Genomic DNA, 17,687 nt, shown 5'->3' with positions numbered 1-17,687 from the left:
ATATGCGGTTATAGAAGTTCGATACTACATAGAATTATCTTTAGTCTAAAACTTGCGATTACAAAGCATGAAAATCAATGCAACAGGGATAAATTTTAGTATACATTATCTATAATAGATAGCATTCATCACCAATCTAAAAGATCGGCCAACCAAGAGAGGACAGCAACAAAAGGACTAGACCGAATATTTTTTGTGAAAGTCACATCCAACATCTGACACAAGCATTCCCTGATCACTTTCAATACTTCCAAGTAGAACCGCCAAGTCTTATAACCTCTTCCCCTCCACTATCCTTTCTGGGAATTTTTTCCATGCGGATTTCTCCTTTATTATCCCCTAAATCACCATACATATCTTTAAGTTTAGCTAGATTACTGGATGCAGAAGTTCTTTTACTCCCATCTCTTGGTGGACTAGAACGTGATTCATAACGAGCAGTGCCGGCTTGCTGGCTCTGACTCCTACTTCTGCTTCTACTTCTACTCCGACTCTTACGATAGTGCCGGCTACCATTGTCATAATCCCGGCTGCTTTCTCTTTCTGTGTGCTTAGACCTCCTATCATAATCATAACTCCTCTCTCTCTCCCGCTCCTTATCCCTTCGGATTCTGTCCCTCTCCTGATCTCGGTCTGAATCACGATCCCTGTATCTTTCCCGGTCTCGATCACGCTCCCACTCCCTGTTTCTATCTCTATCACGGTATCTGTCCCTATCACGTTCTCGATCCCTGTCCCTCTCCCTTTCCCTATCCCTATCATGATCCCTATCCCTGTCTCTGGACCGTGACCGCTCACGATCCCTATCCCTATCCCTATCAGGATATTCCCGGCTTTGGCTGCGGCGACTACTTGGAGATCTTCTTATGTCATCACTGCCATTTCTTTCATGAGAAGGTAATGTACGGCGAATAGGTGAAGAATCCCTTGTGGAGGCACGATGTGGAGCTCGCTGACCAAAAGAGACTGAAAGAGCAGCTTTAACCGAAGGTGGTCTGCGGGCAGTATCATCAGAACCATGACGGGTAGATTCCCCAGTCGAACCAGAATGTGTAGTGGGGAGCTTCAACTTTTCAAGATTAGACACAACCTGCCGCAATACAGGAACGGGGATGCGAGGAAACAGTGTGTCGAAGTAATACTGCAACAGCAGAACAGATTCATCAGTCCTTTAATGTACAGTTAAATAATATGGAATTAAAGAGGTAAAATAAACTTGGGAACTGCAGCAATCAAATCTGTCAACCGGGGCACGTGTGTAGCATGCACAACATTCCCAAAATCATAAAACATCAAACACAAAACAAATATGCCAGCAATGAAGAGGTAGTAACCACATAACACAAGAGAACATCAAATATGGATATAAATACTAAAAAATTATGAGAATAGAAAAAAAAAATTGTGTGACTCTCTAGAATCCTTCCTTACAATAAAAACATAGTTGTTACCGTTCTTGCACTTGTTCCTTCTTCATTTGAACCAAAAATATAATTAATTTGAATGTTGGATGTTTTACATGATTCAAATACATTAATTTTACATTATATAGAATTATTCTACGCATACAAACTGTGATCAATAATTTAAAATACATTCCTGGCAGAAATATCAAAATGCAAATGAAAAGAATTGAACAAACTCACAATCCAACAAGCCAGGCATTCATTCGTAGTATGAGTTAGACTACGAAGATTGAAGACATAAATGGCCAAACAGAGATAAATTATTTATCAATTTAGCCTACAACTTTCTCCAAGACCTCAGAAATTAAGCTTCAAAAAGGATAATCCTAAACGACTTCAAAAGAAGTACATAGAGTATAAAGTACATAGAAATTTGGATGTCCTCAAAAATTTGGATAAACTCACTTACACCTCAAAATAAGAACACATCAACTAGAGTATAAAAGTACATAGAAAACTTGATGATATTTGACCCTCAACCTCCCACATTTAAGGATGGACAGCTCCGTATATAATACAGAATGGAAGTTCGTGAATGTCTACATTATAATATGGCCACCTGGTGCTATCAAGTATGAAGAATTAGACTACGAAGATGGAAGACATAAATGGCCAAACAGAAATAAATTATTTATTTATCAATTTAGACTACAACTTTCCCCAAGACCTCAGAAATTAAGCTTCAAAAAGGATAATCCTAAACGACTTCAAAAAAAAGGCAGACAAGGATAAATATGGCTCCATAAGACTTGAAAGTTAAAACATGAGAAAAACCTCATTTTAGTCCCTGAAAGATAAATCTGTCATTGATTTTCTCTCTTTTAGATAAATTTATCAATTTGATCCCTCATGTTATATTTCCGATACAAGAGTATGTCCATCCAAATAATGAAGGTAAATGTGTTTCAAAGGATCAAACTAGTGTAAAGTAAATTGACAACAGACATGTATTTCATGTAGATATTCTACTCTAAGGCAACCACAAAAGAAGCACTCTTTCACTAAAAGCCTCAATACTACAGTGGCTTTAGAGACGAGAAATCAGCCACAATGAGCATGCAATAAAAAAAAAATGAGAAAGAAAAGAAGATTCTTTCGGACTCATTCTTATCAGAATTACTGGTAGATATATAAGTTTTATGCCCAAAGATACCGAAAGCACCTCAAACTGTTACTCCAAATTATGGGACGGTGAGGGATATATCTGCATTTGCAGTCTCGTGATGCATCTCTGGTAGGAAAGCTCTGAAGAGAGAATTCTCAGTTTGACTAGTCTTTACTCGAGTCAAATGATTTTTTCCCTCGCAATTGTGTTGTACATTAATAATCTCAAAATAAAAAAGGTCAGAGTAAAATTTGCTAATTATCATTTAAATGCACTTCATTATCTACACACGAAACTGAAGCACAAGGTCAAAGATGGTAAACCAGGAAGTATGCTCTTGTGCAAAATATAGCCTCAGGGATTTAGAGATAACAAACCTGTCCAAGTAGCAAATCACGGATGTATACACCCATTGTAGTCATTCGACCATTAGATCCAGGAGAAAATTCCTGAAACACAATATCATAATTCACATATTACTTAAGGGAGCACTTTAAATGATATCCGAAGATCAAAAGATAATTCAAGCCAACTGAAGCCCAAACCAGTTACTATCTTCTAAAGCAAAGAAACATACGGGCACAAAAATACATCAACCATGACAGATTTGCCTATTAAAAGAAAATCTTAAGAGAAAACTTGGGCCACAAAAACATTGTTGACAAAACATTCAATTGGCATGGCTCTATGTATAGCAATGGTATAATCAGTGCTCAGATAAAAGAAAAATGGGATAACATACAAAATATATCCAGGATTCAGAACTTTGATCAAATCCAAGTTGAGGTATGAAGAAACTATCAGAATAGAGTAAGATCGTAGAACATGTCACCATACCTCCTCGTCTTTTATATACGGTTCAAACCAACTCCATAGTGTCTTTGGGTCTCCACAATATCTCAAATAGAGAAACCCAACCTATAAACAATAAAAGAAATCAATACAGAGCATAAGAAAAACATCATGAAAATAACCACCAAAGAGAATATTGTATACAGAACAGTCTCTTTATTGATGCTAAGCTGAATCATACCATCCTTCATCTCATTAAACAAAAAGTTAATATCAATATAAAAATACAAAAATTATTCCTTACATCATAACAATTTGAAGTAAAAAGGAAGAGATGGATTGAATGTTAAAGCTAACCCAGTTCACAAAGCATCCCACATAATAGGGTATGGGAAGTGTAGTGTATGCAACCTAACATTGCAAATGGAAATATTGTTTCCAACATTTGAACCCATGATTTGTGTATCATAAGGCAAAACCAGTTACGGATGTGCCAACATCCACTCTAATGGGCTCAACATATTTTATTAAAAGGATGAAACCATTTGTTCTTTCAAAGAAATTCCTTTTAAGAGCAACTGAAAAGTGGGGAGATTGATTATATCTTATGCATGGTGTAATGTGGTTTCTGAAACAACAACAAACAACCTCCATATCAACCCAAACCACCATTTGACCCTCAACCATCCCCCACAGAGCACAACTTGTACCAGCACAAATCAATGCTCATAAAGCAGCGAATAAGTTGGAGGCAAGGGCCATATGAATGACTAAAGTGGCTGTAAGGCTTGGGGCCTAATTCTTACAATTTGGGGGGCCACAGATTTTATCTTTCAGAAAAGGGCAATTTCACCAGAACATCACATCATTCAAACCCTCAATCAATCAAAGAAAAACCAGACAACCTCACCAAATCAATTTTTTGGTTCTGACAGAATCATAACAGAAGCATAAATTGTAAACATGTACAGTCCTCAATCTAACATGCAATTTTGGCTATCTTACATTTGACAATTCAACTGAAACCATCAACACACTCAGCCCAAGTCTGTTATGATAATTCCACATTTCAACTATGATCACCACCTAATATAAACTTGATTAGAAATGGTCAGAAAGTCATCCATTCCCAAACAACAAAACTTTCAAGCACAAACACATCATAACCAACAAAAAATAATTTTACACCGCTTAAAATTCCAGTATACATTGTCAGACACATCCCACGTACCGCTCTAATGTAAGGAGAATCGGGGTGTTTCAACAGCCCGTGCATTTGCTTCACAGTGAGCTTCATCGTAAAAAATTTATAAAGAAGACAGAAAGCAGTAGAAGGGCCGCGACAATTGCCAGTCATCCACGGCTCCACATGATCAACTTGATTATAGATCTCATCAATAACTTCGTGGTAAGTTTTTAATCGATAGAGTTCCTTAAAGTAATCAGATGACAGAATATTCATGCACAGAACCTTTTCTAGCAAGGAGTCAATTGGCTTGCCACATGTCTGTATCTCCATGATACAACAAAATAAAGTATTGCTCCCACAGTTAAAATCTCAAAATTCCAACCACTATATGACGTCACAATTCAATTCCTACAGAAAAAATACAAACAAGTGTGAATGAATACTCAAAACTATAATTATAATTACAAGTAGGAAATAACAAGCAAGAAGCTTACAATTTCAAGTCCAGAACAAGGAGAACAAATTAAAGTGGAATAAAGGTATCAATATTTAAATTTAAAAAAAAAACATTTATTTGCCACAAGAAAAGCTTACAACAAATTAACAAGCACTGGAGGATCTTTTTCCAGCTGAAATTTAAAAAGGTTACGTTAACATAGATCCGCTCTGGGAGGACGAAATTGGTGCTTGCGTGAGCGAGTTACCGGGATAAAATGAATAAACGAAATCGGTGGAACTCGGCGGCGGATAAAAAGAGAAAGGTGAATGATCAGAGGAGCGTGAATAAAGAAATAAAGGAAATTGCAATTGAGATTAGGGATTTGGAACGAAAAGAAAAATAAATGAAAGAGAGGAAGTGAGAGTTAAAGAAATCGGTACCAATTGGTGAGAGGGAAGGGTGGGAGCGCGGAGAAAGAACCCTAGCTTGTGAGGCTCTGTAGATACTTTTGGATTGGCAAACTAGGGACGTAACTCCTAACCCCGATACAAATACCGAATCGATTCGACCCGGGTCGAATTATAACTTGAGTAAAGTTGCGTTTGTAGAGAAAATTATGTTTTGTAGGTTTATTTCTAATGAGAACAATTTTAAGAAAATTACTGATATTTAGCGTGATAAACCCATAGGAGTATATAATATTTAAACTAGTAAAATAATTTATAACTTTAATAAATCAAATATATATTAAACACAAAAATATTATTTTTCACTTTTATTCAATATACTATTATATACTTATTCTCTTAAAAATGGTAATATATTCATATATAGGAAATTTAAAAATAATATATCTTAATATTTTAATTAATTAATATAATTTACAATATAGTTATGATCTATAACCATGAATAACGTAAAAAAAAAATTATTTGTATTTTATGATCTTTTATTAGTTGTATCCTTATAAACTCAGTCAAGGATTTATAAGAAACTATGTACGATAAATAATAGTGACCTTAATAAAAAAAAGTACAGCTACTTTATATGTGATTATAATAGTATATAAAATAAAATAAAATAAAATATATATTATGACTATGTTTCGTATATGTATTTTTTATAATTTTAATAACTATTTTCATTATAATAATTGTTATAATAATTAATTTATATTATACTTTGATTAATTTATATTATACTTTTAATTTGTATTATTATAATAAGACTAATATACATATGAAAATTTATATGTTAGTATCTATAATATTTCACTATCAACTACAACACGAAACAAAGGAGATAGAAAAAAAATTATGCTAAAATCTTTATCTGGTTTTCATATTTGTTTAAATTTTATAATTAAATATTTAATTTTTATTTGATTCGCTTAAACCATTTTATTTAAAAATAATAATTCAATAAGATCACTTTTATTAAATTGTAGCTATTATAAGACATATTTTATTTTTTCTATTTTAACTTTTTTGTCACGTGTCATTTATTATTTTGTCACGTAATAATGTTAGTATTATGTAAGAGTATTTTATATTCAATTTAATTTTTATATTTATAATTTTAACTTATCTAAATTTAAAATTGTTAAAAAAATGAAACAATATTATCATCAGAATGAAACAAAATGAAACTTATATATCAAATTACTCTACTTAAATTTTGCAATTAATTTTACTTTGTTCTCCTATGTTGCTTATCTATAAATTTAATGTGACAAATACATTTATATTTTTTAACTTAAATACATTTTACATTTTGTTAATTTATTTATAAATTTAATTAGACAAATATAAAAGTTTAAAAATTAGAAGTGTCATTTATATATACATTTTTAATGTTTTAAAAAATTACAAGTTTAAAATAGGAATTTTTTTAATGAAATTAAAAATATAAAAAATAAAATTAATTTGAATATTTAGATAAAATAATTTGATGTATAAATTCAAACAAAAATTATTTCAAAATATATATATATATATATATATATAAATTTTAATTAGACTTAATTACTAATTCAGTTCTATTTTAAAATAACATTGTTCTATCTTTTAAAAATAATTGAAATTTAATCAAAATTCAAATATATAAACTAAATTACATATAAGATACTATGCTACTTGGTAGTGATAATACTACGTGAACAATAACCTTATACATGACAACAAAATTAAAAAATAATAAAAAGATAAATAACTAAAAAAACACACTACAATTGACACATGAATTCAACATCAACCTAAATCTAACAAAAAAATAATAAATTAATTACTTTTACAAGTACAATTTTTTATTGGACTAAATAGAAATTAGAAAGAAATTAAATAGTTCAAACGAACACGTGAAACAAATAAGAATTTAAAAAAAAAAATGACTACGAATAACTTATATGTCCATGTGAGTATACGTAACGTCTAATATATCAAACTTTACTAAAATAAAACTAAAATAAACATAAAATGAATTTATATATTTATATTTATATAATTATTAAAAAATATTGTACTAGATAGACCGGACAATTGAAGAATTATCTTGAAAAGACACAATCGATCGTCTCACTACAAACGGTCGATCATAATCTTCTATTTATGACGGAATTAAGGTAAGATGCTATCAAAGTCTTTGGGTCAGGATTAGGTCATGATTAAGATTCTGCTAATCATAGACTCATGGTAAAAACTATAAATACAGGTTAAAGTACGAGGTAGGTGATTCACATTTACTGCACATTTATTATTGTCCAAAACTTATTGTGTGGGTTGTACACTGACTTTAGCATCAGAAAACCTTTGGCAGGTAACCGATTGTCGGTTTGGAGAAGAAGGAGACCTATAAGGTTGACCGAAAGTCAATCGAAGAATATTGGGGAAATTTTGAAGGAAGAGTCAGGCGGTTGGAAAGACAAATGTGGAGGTGTTGATAGTGACTCGACCTCGCAATCGAAACATTTTGGCGCCCACCTTGGAGTTGAGTGACTTGATACCTAATGGTGACAACAAGGAACATGAGCATGGAAGACCGAACCGAAATGATCAGGATGCTGCAACAGAAGTTGGAGGAGATGCAACAGCGCCACGAGGCAGAGATGGCAACCTTTCGAGCGGAATGTTCGGCTCGGTTAGCCAAGGATAAGGGACCTAGAGCTGGAGAAAAGGCAGAAGGGGAGCGAGGCAGCGACAAAAGACAAGGTCGAGCACAACATCATGTTGGATCCATCGTGGAAATCGACCAAGTCGGAGGTTGAAGGGAGCAAGGCTAAGGCTAATCACGCAGAGAGCGTCGCAATGAGTAGGCAACTGGTAGTGAAGGTCGAGGGTTCATATGTCCTCCTAGCCTTCGTTCAAGCCATCATGGACGTACATATTTTCGAACAGTTTATCCCACCTTGGCACGACCGACCCTAAGGCCCACATCAAGACTTTCCCTAAGATCATGGCATTACGGACTGAAGTGATGCCATATGATGTCGAGCATTCTCTCTATCACTAGAGGGGGAAGCATTGAAGTGGTTTAACTCATTATCTCCCAAATTTATAAAAATTTTTGAAGGTCTGCGACGCATCTTCGACCGCTAATTCGCTAGCAGCAGTGTCCAGGATACCATCGTTTTCAACTTGGTGAACCTCAAGCAAGAGAAGGAAGAAACGGTGAAAAAACTATTATTTTAAAAGTATAATAATATATATATATATATATATATATATATATATATATATATATCATGACGTATATATATTTTTTATAATTTTAATACCTATTTCCATTATAATAATTAATATTATACTTTTAATTACTTTATATTATACTTTTAATTTGGATTATTATAATAAGACTAATATACATATGAAAATTTATGTGTTAGTATTTATAAGATTTCACTGTCAACTACAACACTAAACAAAGGAAATAGAAAAAAAAAATTAGGCTAAAATTCGTTTTCATATTTGTTTAATTCTTTTAATTAAACATTCAATTTTTCTTTGATTCAATTAAATCTTTTGATTTGAAAAAATAACTCAATAAGATCATTTTCAATAAATTACAGTTATTATATGACATCTACCTAGTATTTTTAATTTTATTTTATTTTTTAATTTTAATTTTATTATCACATATATCATTTATTATCTTAACATGCAACGATAGTTGTAAGAACCTAAAAAATAAAATGTTAGGATAGATAGGTGTATTAAAATAATGAGATTGAGTATTTTATTTTAAAACAATCTTCTAATATAAATAAAATTTTTTAAAACTCGATTCATTATCTAAAACAATTTTATCTCTCTAGAACATTATCCTCATTGTGTTCTGTCACTTATCTCTCCTTTTTCTCACTTCTTGATCCACTATTTAAGGATCAAAAGGTACATAGGCGATCACGGTGTCGAGGTCTATCTATCTGCTCAATCAATTTTTTGATTTGAGCAGATAAGTTTCATTCCTCTTTTCTAGGTTTTCCTAAAAATTTGTGATCGTAGAAGATTTCGTCCTTGCATGTGATTAGAATCTTCTTCTCTTGATTTTTAGTTCAATTTAAGTTCTAAGAGTCATTTCCTATCACCAATTGGTGATTTGTAGGTGTTTCTAGAGTTTCCTTGCGGTGCAAGGCACCGTCGGGATAGTCTTGAGCAGTGCAAGTTTGATTGAGGTAAGGGTAGTTAGAGTTGCTTTGATTTAAAATTTGTTGTGTATGTATGATGAGTATGTGAATAATGAACTGATTGAACTAAATTCTATTTTAAGACATATGTCATGTGTAATTTGAATGTTGTAGTGTACCAATTGATGAATTGTGTAATTAAACTTGATTGGATGTTGTTTGATTTGTTATTAGCGGTATAAAATGTTAGTAAGTTGTAAATATGTTGATTTGGTTATGAATAGATCCATATGGTTATGGTTATAGGGAGTTTTAGGAAGTGGAGGAGTGAAAATGAGAATTTGGGGTTTGGTGTGCAATTGGTCTGCGGGGATGGCTTTGGTAAGTCTAATAGGACTGGGTTAAGCTCATAAGTTAGTAGAATTTCATTTGGATCTATAAGTTGATGAATTTGAGTTTATGGAGTAGGAATTTCTTAGGAAACACTTTAGAATAAGGTTGGAAATGTTTAGACACACTTAGTCAAGTATAGTTATGTGTATAATACAATCTAGGAGGATTAAAATTTAGGAAAAATAGTTGGAATTGGAAAATTGGAGTTAGGTTGTGTAATTCTACAAATTTAGTCCTGTAGATTATGCAGACTCGCTGAGCGAGTGGGGTCGCTCAGCGTGTGGTCCTAGAGTCTGACACCTTGTTTGAGGATTCGCACAACGAGATGGTGCGCTGAGCGACTGGTTGAGGTTTTGGAGCATTGTCAGTTTTATTCGTATAGCGAAGGGGTGCGCTCAGCGAGTGTTTGGGAGGTCTAAAACACTGTATGGACTTTCGCATAGCGGGTTGGGGAGCTAAACTAGAGGTTAGGGTCTGGTACCACTGGTATTTTAATTCGCTTAGCGAGTTGGGTCGTTGAGCGAGTGACTTGGAAGTTGGGGGCACTGTCAGTGGATTCGCACAATGTGTTGGGTTGTTGTGCGAGTAAAGTCTGCGGTCGCTCATCGAGTGGCTGTGTTGAGCGACTGTTCCAAGTTGTCATGCATTTTTTTCTTCTTTGTTCTTTATTAGTTGGAGTAATGAAATTGATTTGGTCGTGGTTGATGTATGTCTATGTATGAGTATTGTATGAGTATCAAAGTAAGGTTTATGATTTCAAATGGTGTGAAAGAGAATTCCAAGGAGGAACTATGTTTGTAAGTATGAATATGGAAAGCTCAGTCTTGGAGTTCATCCTGACATTCTAATGATCACTTATTCTCAAGTAGAGAATGGTGAGGCATGTCGTGAGAATAGTAGGAGGTCCTATACTAGGGGTTTTATTCCTTGGCCTAAGGTGAGTGATAATGAGCTAACCTTATGTGGTGGCTTATGGTGGGCCAGCTATTTCACCACAACAAGTGCACAAATTATCATAGCTACATATTCATACTAATCTGGATGGTCAAGTCAATGATCTATCAAATATAGAGTCTAGTTTGATTATGATATGTGTATGTATCTTACATGAATACTTAATTGAATTAATATATCATTAATTGTTTTACTTCTAACTTACCCTTCTATTTGTGTTGTGTTGTATGTTTCTTTGTTTTCTCTCTTTGGTATGATCATCTTCTGAGTGTAAGCAGAGGAAAATGATGTGTCCTTGGAAGAGATTCAGGGAGGTGATGTTGCATAGTAGTTTTCTCAGAGTAACATATGTAAATAGTTTTGGTATAGGATGTTTGTATATAAAATTTAAATTTTATAGTTATTTTTGGATGACGGTAAAACTTACTTTATATGTTAGTTAATAATTATTTTATCATATTCTTATTGTGATGACTCTTTTATATAATCTTATGATATATTTTGGGATATTATGATAGTGTTGTGTTTTATATTCAATTTAACTTTTATATATAAAATTTTAAAATTTAATTTAATTTTTATTTTAAATGAAACAATGTTATCTCTTTCTAAGAAGAACAAATTAATAATTAAATTTAATTACAATTTATATATAAATTTTAAAATGATTTTTTGAAATTTATATATCAAATCACTCTACCTGAATATTAAAATTAATTTTATTTATTTATTTTAAGTTTTAAAAAATACTTATTTTAAACTTTAAAAAATATTAAAAAGTATAAAGATATTTTCCTATTACCTTATTTATAAATTTAATGTGACAAATATATTTACATTTTTTAAACTTAATATATTTTACATCTTTGTTAGTTTATTTATAAATTTAATTAGACAAATATAAAAATTTAAAAATTACAAGTGTCATTTTATATGTACAGTTTTAATATTTTAAAAATTATAAGTTTAAAATTGGAATTTTTTAAATAAAATTAAAAATATAAAAAATAAAATTAATTAAAATATTTATGTAAAATAATTTGATATGTAAATTTTAAAAAAATATTTTAATATGTATATATAAATTGTAAATAGACTTAATTACTATAATTTTGTTCTACTTTAAAAAAAGATAACATTGCTATACTTTTTAAAAATAATTGAACTTGATTAAGTCAAAAATCTAAATATAAAAGCTAAATTGCTTATAAAACACGGTATATGTCACCTGATAATATCACACAATAACATTATTCATGACAACAAAATTAAAAAATAATAAAAAATGAATAACAAAAAAAATATTATAATTGACACGTAACATATAAATATGACATTAACATATAAGTCTATCAAAAATAATTTAATTTAATTAATTTTACGAATACAAAAATTTGATTGAACTAAATAGAAATTAGGAAGTAATTAAATAGTTCAAACGAACACGTGGAACAAATAAGGATTTTAACAAAAAAAAAAACTATGAATAACATATATTTACATGTGTGAATATGTAGCGTCTAATATATAAAACTTTATTAAAATAAATCAAAATTTATATTTATATAATTATTAAAGAAAATACAAAATAAATAATTAAAGTTGTGTAACTAGTATTTTAAATTTTTAGTTACAAAAATTGTTTAACAGGAAATCATGAAAGTAAATACTGTTTTGTGTAAGTAAATGAAAGTATTGATAACCATTTGACTTTGCAAAATTGAGCAACAACCATGTTTTTTCACTTCTTTTATTTTACTCCTTCGAAGAGGATATCATGTTTAACTCACGAAAAAATATCAAATTTTAATGAAATAAAAATTAACAATGAATGTTACAGTATGATTTAAAAAATATACAATATAGTATTTTATGTGGAATGAAAATATATTAGTTTCAAATTACATAAATACTTTATTGTTATTTTAAAATAAAGTTGTTAATTAATGATAATTACGATTGAGTGAGGATGGTAAAAGGGTGGAATAGGTACAAATTCCATTATTTCATACTAATACTCGGAAAGAAAAATCATTATCATCCTCATCCACATACTTGTTTTTTTTTTACTATTTTAATATCAATTAATTAATGTTTATAAAATTATATAAATTATTAACAAACAAAACTTAATATTATCACATATTCAATATCAATAAGGTATTGTGAGTTGATTAATATGAAATATTTAGAAAAAAATTATAATTATATATATTTTAAAGGATTAAATATGCTTTTAGTCCCTGAAGTTTTACTTATTTTTGGTTTTAGTCCCTACATGAAACATTGATGACATTTCGTCCTCCTAGTATGAAAACATGTATGTTTAGTCCCTAATTTTGGACGACGTTAATTTTTTGGTGATTGTGATCGCAACGTCGTTCACTAATGTGGCTTATGAACTCTTACCCTTAGAAGAAGAAGATGAACAAGTTCAGATATCTGGTGGATGGTTGGGTGTGTAATCCTTCAAAATTGAGATTTAGAGTTTGAAGGGGGAGAAAAGATACAACAACTTAAAAAACAATATAAAGTACAAAGGATAAAAGTGTAATTTCACTTTTTAGATGGATAACGAGTATCCAAGGGTACGGATAATGTGATATCCAAACCCGACCCATTAACAAGCAAATATTAAAATGCCTGTTAGTCGTTACCCACAATTACCACTTACCTGTAAGTACTAAATATCCCTAATAAATTTTAGGTTTAAACCTCTTTTTGGTCCCTAAGGGTGTGTTCACTTGGGGGTGACTGAAGGTGATTGGGGGAGAGTGATTGAGTGGATTTGAGGGTAATTTTTGTTGTTGTTTATTTGAGTAAATTTGAAAGTAAACAAGAGTGAATTTTGAAATAAAGTTTGTAAGAATTGATGTAGGATTTAGTTTATATGACAGATTAAAAAAATTTACTTCAAAATCCACTCTCGTTTACTTTCAAACTCTCGTTTACTTTCAAATTCACTCAAATAAACAACAAAAAAATATTATCCTTAAATTCACTCAATTACTCTCCCCCAGTCACCTCCGATCACCCCCAAGTGAACACAGCCTAACGTTTTTAAAAAATGTAAACCTTTGATTCTTAAGTTATAAAAAATGTATCAAATGAGTCCTTTTTTGATGTTCATGATCAAAGTACAAAGAACAATCTAAAGTGCTGATATTATTAAGAAACAAATGAGAGCAATATAAAGATGCAGTAGTTGTTAAGAAACAACCAAAAACAGTATTTCAAGTCAAAAAAGGACTGATACATTTTTTATAACTTAGGGACCAAAGATTTACATTTTTAAAAACAGGGACTAAATTGAATATCCGCTTATAACTTAGGGACCAAAAAGAGATTTAAACCTAAATTTTATCCTAATGCCATCCGTCCCTAGAACAACTAAACAAAGCAAATATTCACTTTTTTTGAATTGTTTCAATTACAAAACTAATCGTTAAAATCTTATTTTAATTCAATTTCAACATCTAATTTTAAATTAGTTTACTAAAGCATTTTTAAAATAATCTTAACTCACCAAATCTTTATTTTATAGTACTCTTTAATCATAAAAACAAAAGTATAATATTTAATTTTTATCTATTAGATTTTTTTTTTAATTCATTCACTTCCACTTCTTCATCTCTCAGACTCCATTATCTGTCTCTTCCATTTACTCTGCCCACAATTCTTCCATGACTCTTCCTTTAAAAAGACGAATATGTCCCCATGTATATCCAGAATGTTCTAGAGACGCCGTGATCTTTCTCTGTTTCTAAAATTCCTTAGAAAAACACACGAACTCTTCACAGTGCAAGACATCAGTGAATGTTCGGTGAAGAAACTCAACTTTGATAGGGCGGAACAGAAGCAAGAGATTCTCAACATGTTCGGAGTAGTCTTCCCGAACCGGAGCTTTCCCATGGACATCTCAACCTTCGCCCAAATCGACACCTTCCACTGGGTTCTCGACATGAACACTTTCGTAGGTAACATCAACCCTAAACTCAAAACCCCACCTTTATTTCTCACCCCGCCGCACATTACCCTTCAATTTCACTAACCTTCTAACGTGTGCAGGAGAGGCGTACGACCAGGTTCGCGACCTCTGCATCTTCCTCCTTAACGGCTTCACCCTACCGCCGGAGAAAGCGCTCGCCGTCTACATCCAGTCGCCAGGATCGCCCTTCGTCTTCTGCGGCGCCGTCACGGTGGCGCGCCCCTCCGCCGTCCTCACACTCTCGTGGCCGGAGCCCGGCGCTGGTGGGACGCTGCAGCTGACGGCGGACGCGCAGCCGCTTTCGGCAAAGATCGGCGTGTCGGTGGAAGATCTGGCCTCGTTGCCGTCGCTGGACGTGGCGGCGGAGAAGCGAATCGAAGGGTTGGCGATGAAGGTTGGAGAAAATCTTTTCAATTTCATGCAATCGTTTTGCGGTGTGGATGGGTCCAAGTTGGTTGTTCCCATGGATATCTTAGACCGGTGGTTCAAGAAGTTTCAAGAACGGGCCAAGCGTGACCCTGAATACTTGAAGGGTTTCGCATTGTAAGTCTAGAATGCCCTTTTTTTGTTAATTAATTGTTTAAACTTGTAATGACAAAAAAATATAGATGGAGTACTATCTTGTACTGTGATTCTAGCTCTCATGTTTTTTTTTTCTGGGAACTTGTGCTCATTTCATGATTTTCTTTAATGCATTGAGAGTTTTGGACTTAGCAGAGTGATTGGAATTTGAAATCTGTCTTACTGAAACATAGCATTCAGGTAAATGTTAGATGAAACCTTATTGTGGTTTTTTCTTAATTCATGTCTGATAGCAGGACAGATTCACAGGTGCAAGGATAAATTAAAATGCTCAGATGACATTGTTATATAATTTGGATGTGATTTCTATAAGTTAAGGTTATAATTTTTGCTTATGATAGCAAAATCGCATCATGGTTTGAATGGTGAAAGCAACTGAGGTTCAAGAAATTGCAGAACAAAGAAGCTGCAGCATTAATTTTTTATTGAAATGCACAGCAGGGTAGTTAGATGATTCTATCCCAGTTTTGCTCTACACTTGATAAGGGATGGGTTGTCTTCTCTCCTGTTGGCCATGCCTATAATTCTTCTAGCTTATAGCATAGAAAAGCTCCTATTCTTATTTTAATTTTTGTGAAATTACATGCTGACGATGTAATTAAATTACTAATCTGACGATGTTTGACATAATTCAAACTGACTTGATTTTTTTTACTAGGATATAAGTCCTTAAGATTATAGTAAAAATGCTTACAAATCTCGAATCGTAACTTTCTGAGGCGTATAAATTCACTGTCTTAAAGGATACATACCGGATACATACAGTGTGTTGTGCAAGTCTTCCATAATATAATAGGAACTTTTTGAAAGTATTCGAAGATCACAGAACTTAGCAAGAAACTCTACTCTAATAATAGAGTTTATACCGAGGATAATTTGTATTAAAGAAATAAAGCTAGGAAGAGAAGAGAATGAGAAAGACTAAGGTATTTGGAATGGAAAAAATTCTCTATTTATAGAGTTAGGAAAGAATAAAATAAATAAAATAAATTAAAACAGATAAGTTGACTGTTTCATTTCATAAAATTTGACACTTTCAATACTTAAAGATTTGTGCTCTTAACTTATATAAGCTTGAGTTCGATCTAACTTAATATGAATATAGGGAAAACACTATTATTAACGTGATCAAATTAGTATTACTAAGTTATAACTATTAAAATAGTAATAAAAATATAGCAATTTGAAAGTCAATTTTAAATCATCTTCCAATAGATATGGAATTGATTTCAAATAAATTAATTTTTATAAAAGCTATAAAAAAAGGATTAATCAAATGAAATGAAAGTAGTAAAAAAATTAAAAATAAGTAAAATAAATAATAAAATAATAAATTAAGGAAAGAAATAAAATTTGAAAAAGATGAAAGAGATATAAAATCAATAATAAAATAATTAATTTTACTATTTTTTTTTAAATAAATTTAATTTATATATTATTGTTCAATTGTTTATTATTTTACTGATGTTTTCATTATTATCCGAAATAGAATCTCAATTAAATGTAAAAACATGTTAAATTATATATAGAAAATTCATCTCGATTAACTTCTACTATGCCTAATAATATATATCTTTTTGTCTTCAAATAATATATATCTTTTTGTCTTCTTTCGAATAAAAAGCTAATTAACATATATTTTTTTTATAACTTGTTGTTTTGACAAAAACTTTTTCAATCTCATAAAAACTCATAACTTTAATTAAAGCAGATTTTCAAGTAAAATTAAAAACTATTAGACTTACATATAAATATATATAAATATATATATATATATATATATATATATATATATATATATNATATATATATATATATATATATATATATATATATATATATTAAAATACCTCCTAAATAAATATGAAAACCATTATTTTTATTTGATTTAGAGATAAAAGACTTATATAAATAAAAATCAAAACAATAATCAAAAGAATAAATATATTATTTTAATATAATCTTAGTGTTTAAAACTCGATGAAATGTTGAAATAATAAAAATAAAAAATAATTGAGAGAAAATGTGATTAGGTCTCCCAAAAGATTTCGAAACTCTTGATATGTATTTTTTCTAAATCTCTTTATATAAAATTTGAGTAGGTTTGGATTTTTTAACTTTTCTGTTGATGAGATCTCTCTTTTGATAATATAATATT

The 17,687-nt window shown here is 31.0% G+C and overlaps 2 protein-coding genes across 7 annotated transcripts; one reads left to right on the top strand and one right to left on the bottom strand.

Annotated features, from left to right (window-relative positions):
• Positions 1-8: 8 nt before the first annotated feature.
• On the bottom strand, positions 9-5,577 carry LOC106764886 (pre-mRNA splicing factor SR-like 1). Of its 6 annotated transcripts, none has more exons than XM_022782012.1 (6): positions 5,432-5,450; positions 5,147-5,181; positions 4,595-4,960; positions 3,409-3,489; positions 2,949-3,020; positions 9-1,141 (listed from the first exon to the last, which is right to left on the bottom strand). In XM_022782012.1, exons 3-6 carry the CDS (start codon positions 4,880-4,882, stop codon positions 242-244), a joined length of 1,341 nt encoding a protein of 446 aa, XP_022637733.1. In that variant the 5' UTR covers positions 4,883-4,960; positions 5,147-5,181; positions 5,432-5,450; the 3' UTR covers positions 9-241. The 6 variants fall into 6 exon arrangements, with proteins under 6 accessions (XP_022637733.1, XP_014504806.1, XP_014504807.1 ...); XM_022782013.1 differs by lacking the exon at positions 5,147-5,181 and adding an exon at positions 2,629-2,711 and having other exon boundaries at positions 923-1,141; positions 5,432-5,577; XM_022782014.1 differs by lacking the exon at positions 5,147-5,181 and adding an exon at positions 2,629-2,794 and having other exon boundaries at positions 1,007-1,141; positions 5,432-5,577.
• A 9,030-nt stretch (positions 5,578-14,607) lies between these two features.
• Positions 14,608-15,660, top strand: LOC106764271 (protein OPI10 homolog). Its single transcript, XM_014648535.2, has 2 exons — positions 14,608-14,936; positions 15,028-15,660. Exons 1-2 carry the CDS (start codon positions 14,834-14,836, stop codon positions 15,492-15,494), a joined length of 570 nt encoding a protein of 189 aa, XP_014504021.1. The 5' UTR covers positions 14,608-14,833; the 3' UTR covers positions 15,495-15,660.
• The last annotated feature ends 2,027 nt before the right edge of the window (positions 15,661-17,687 follow it).

This window comes from Vigna radiata, chromosome 6, assembly GCF_000741045.1.
Source record: "Vigna radiata var. radiata cultivar VC1973A chromosome 6, Vradiata_ver6, whole genome shotgun sequence".
In the NCBI taxonomy this organism is placed as follows: domain Eukaryota; kingdom Viridiplantae; phylum Streptophyta; class Magnoliopsida; order Fabales; family Fabaceae; genus Vigna; species Vigna radiata.
Note: the sequence above shows the minus strand (reverse complement) of the source record. Positions and strands in the feature narration are given on the sequence as shown.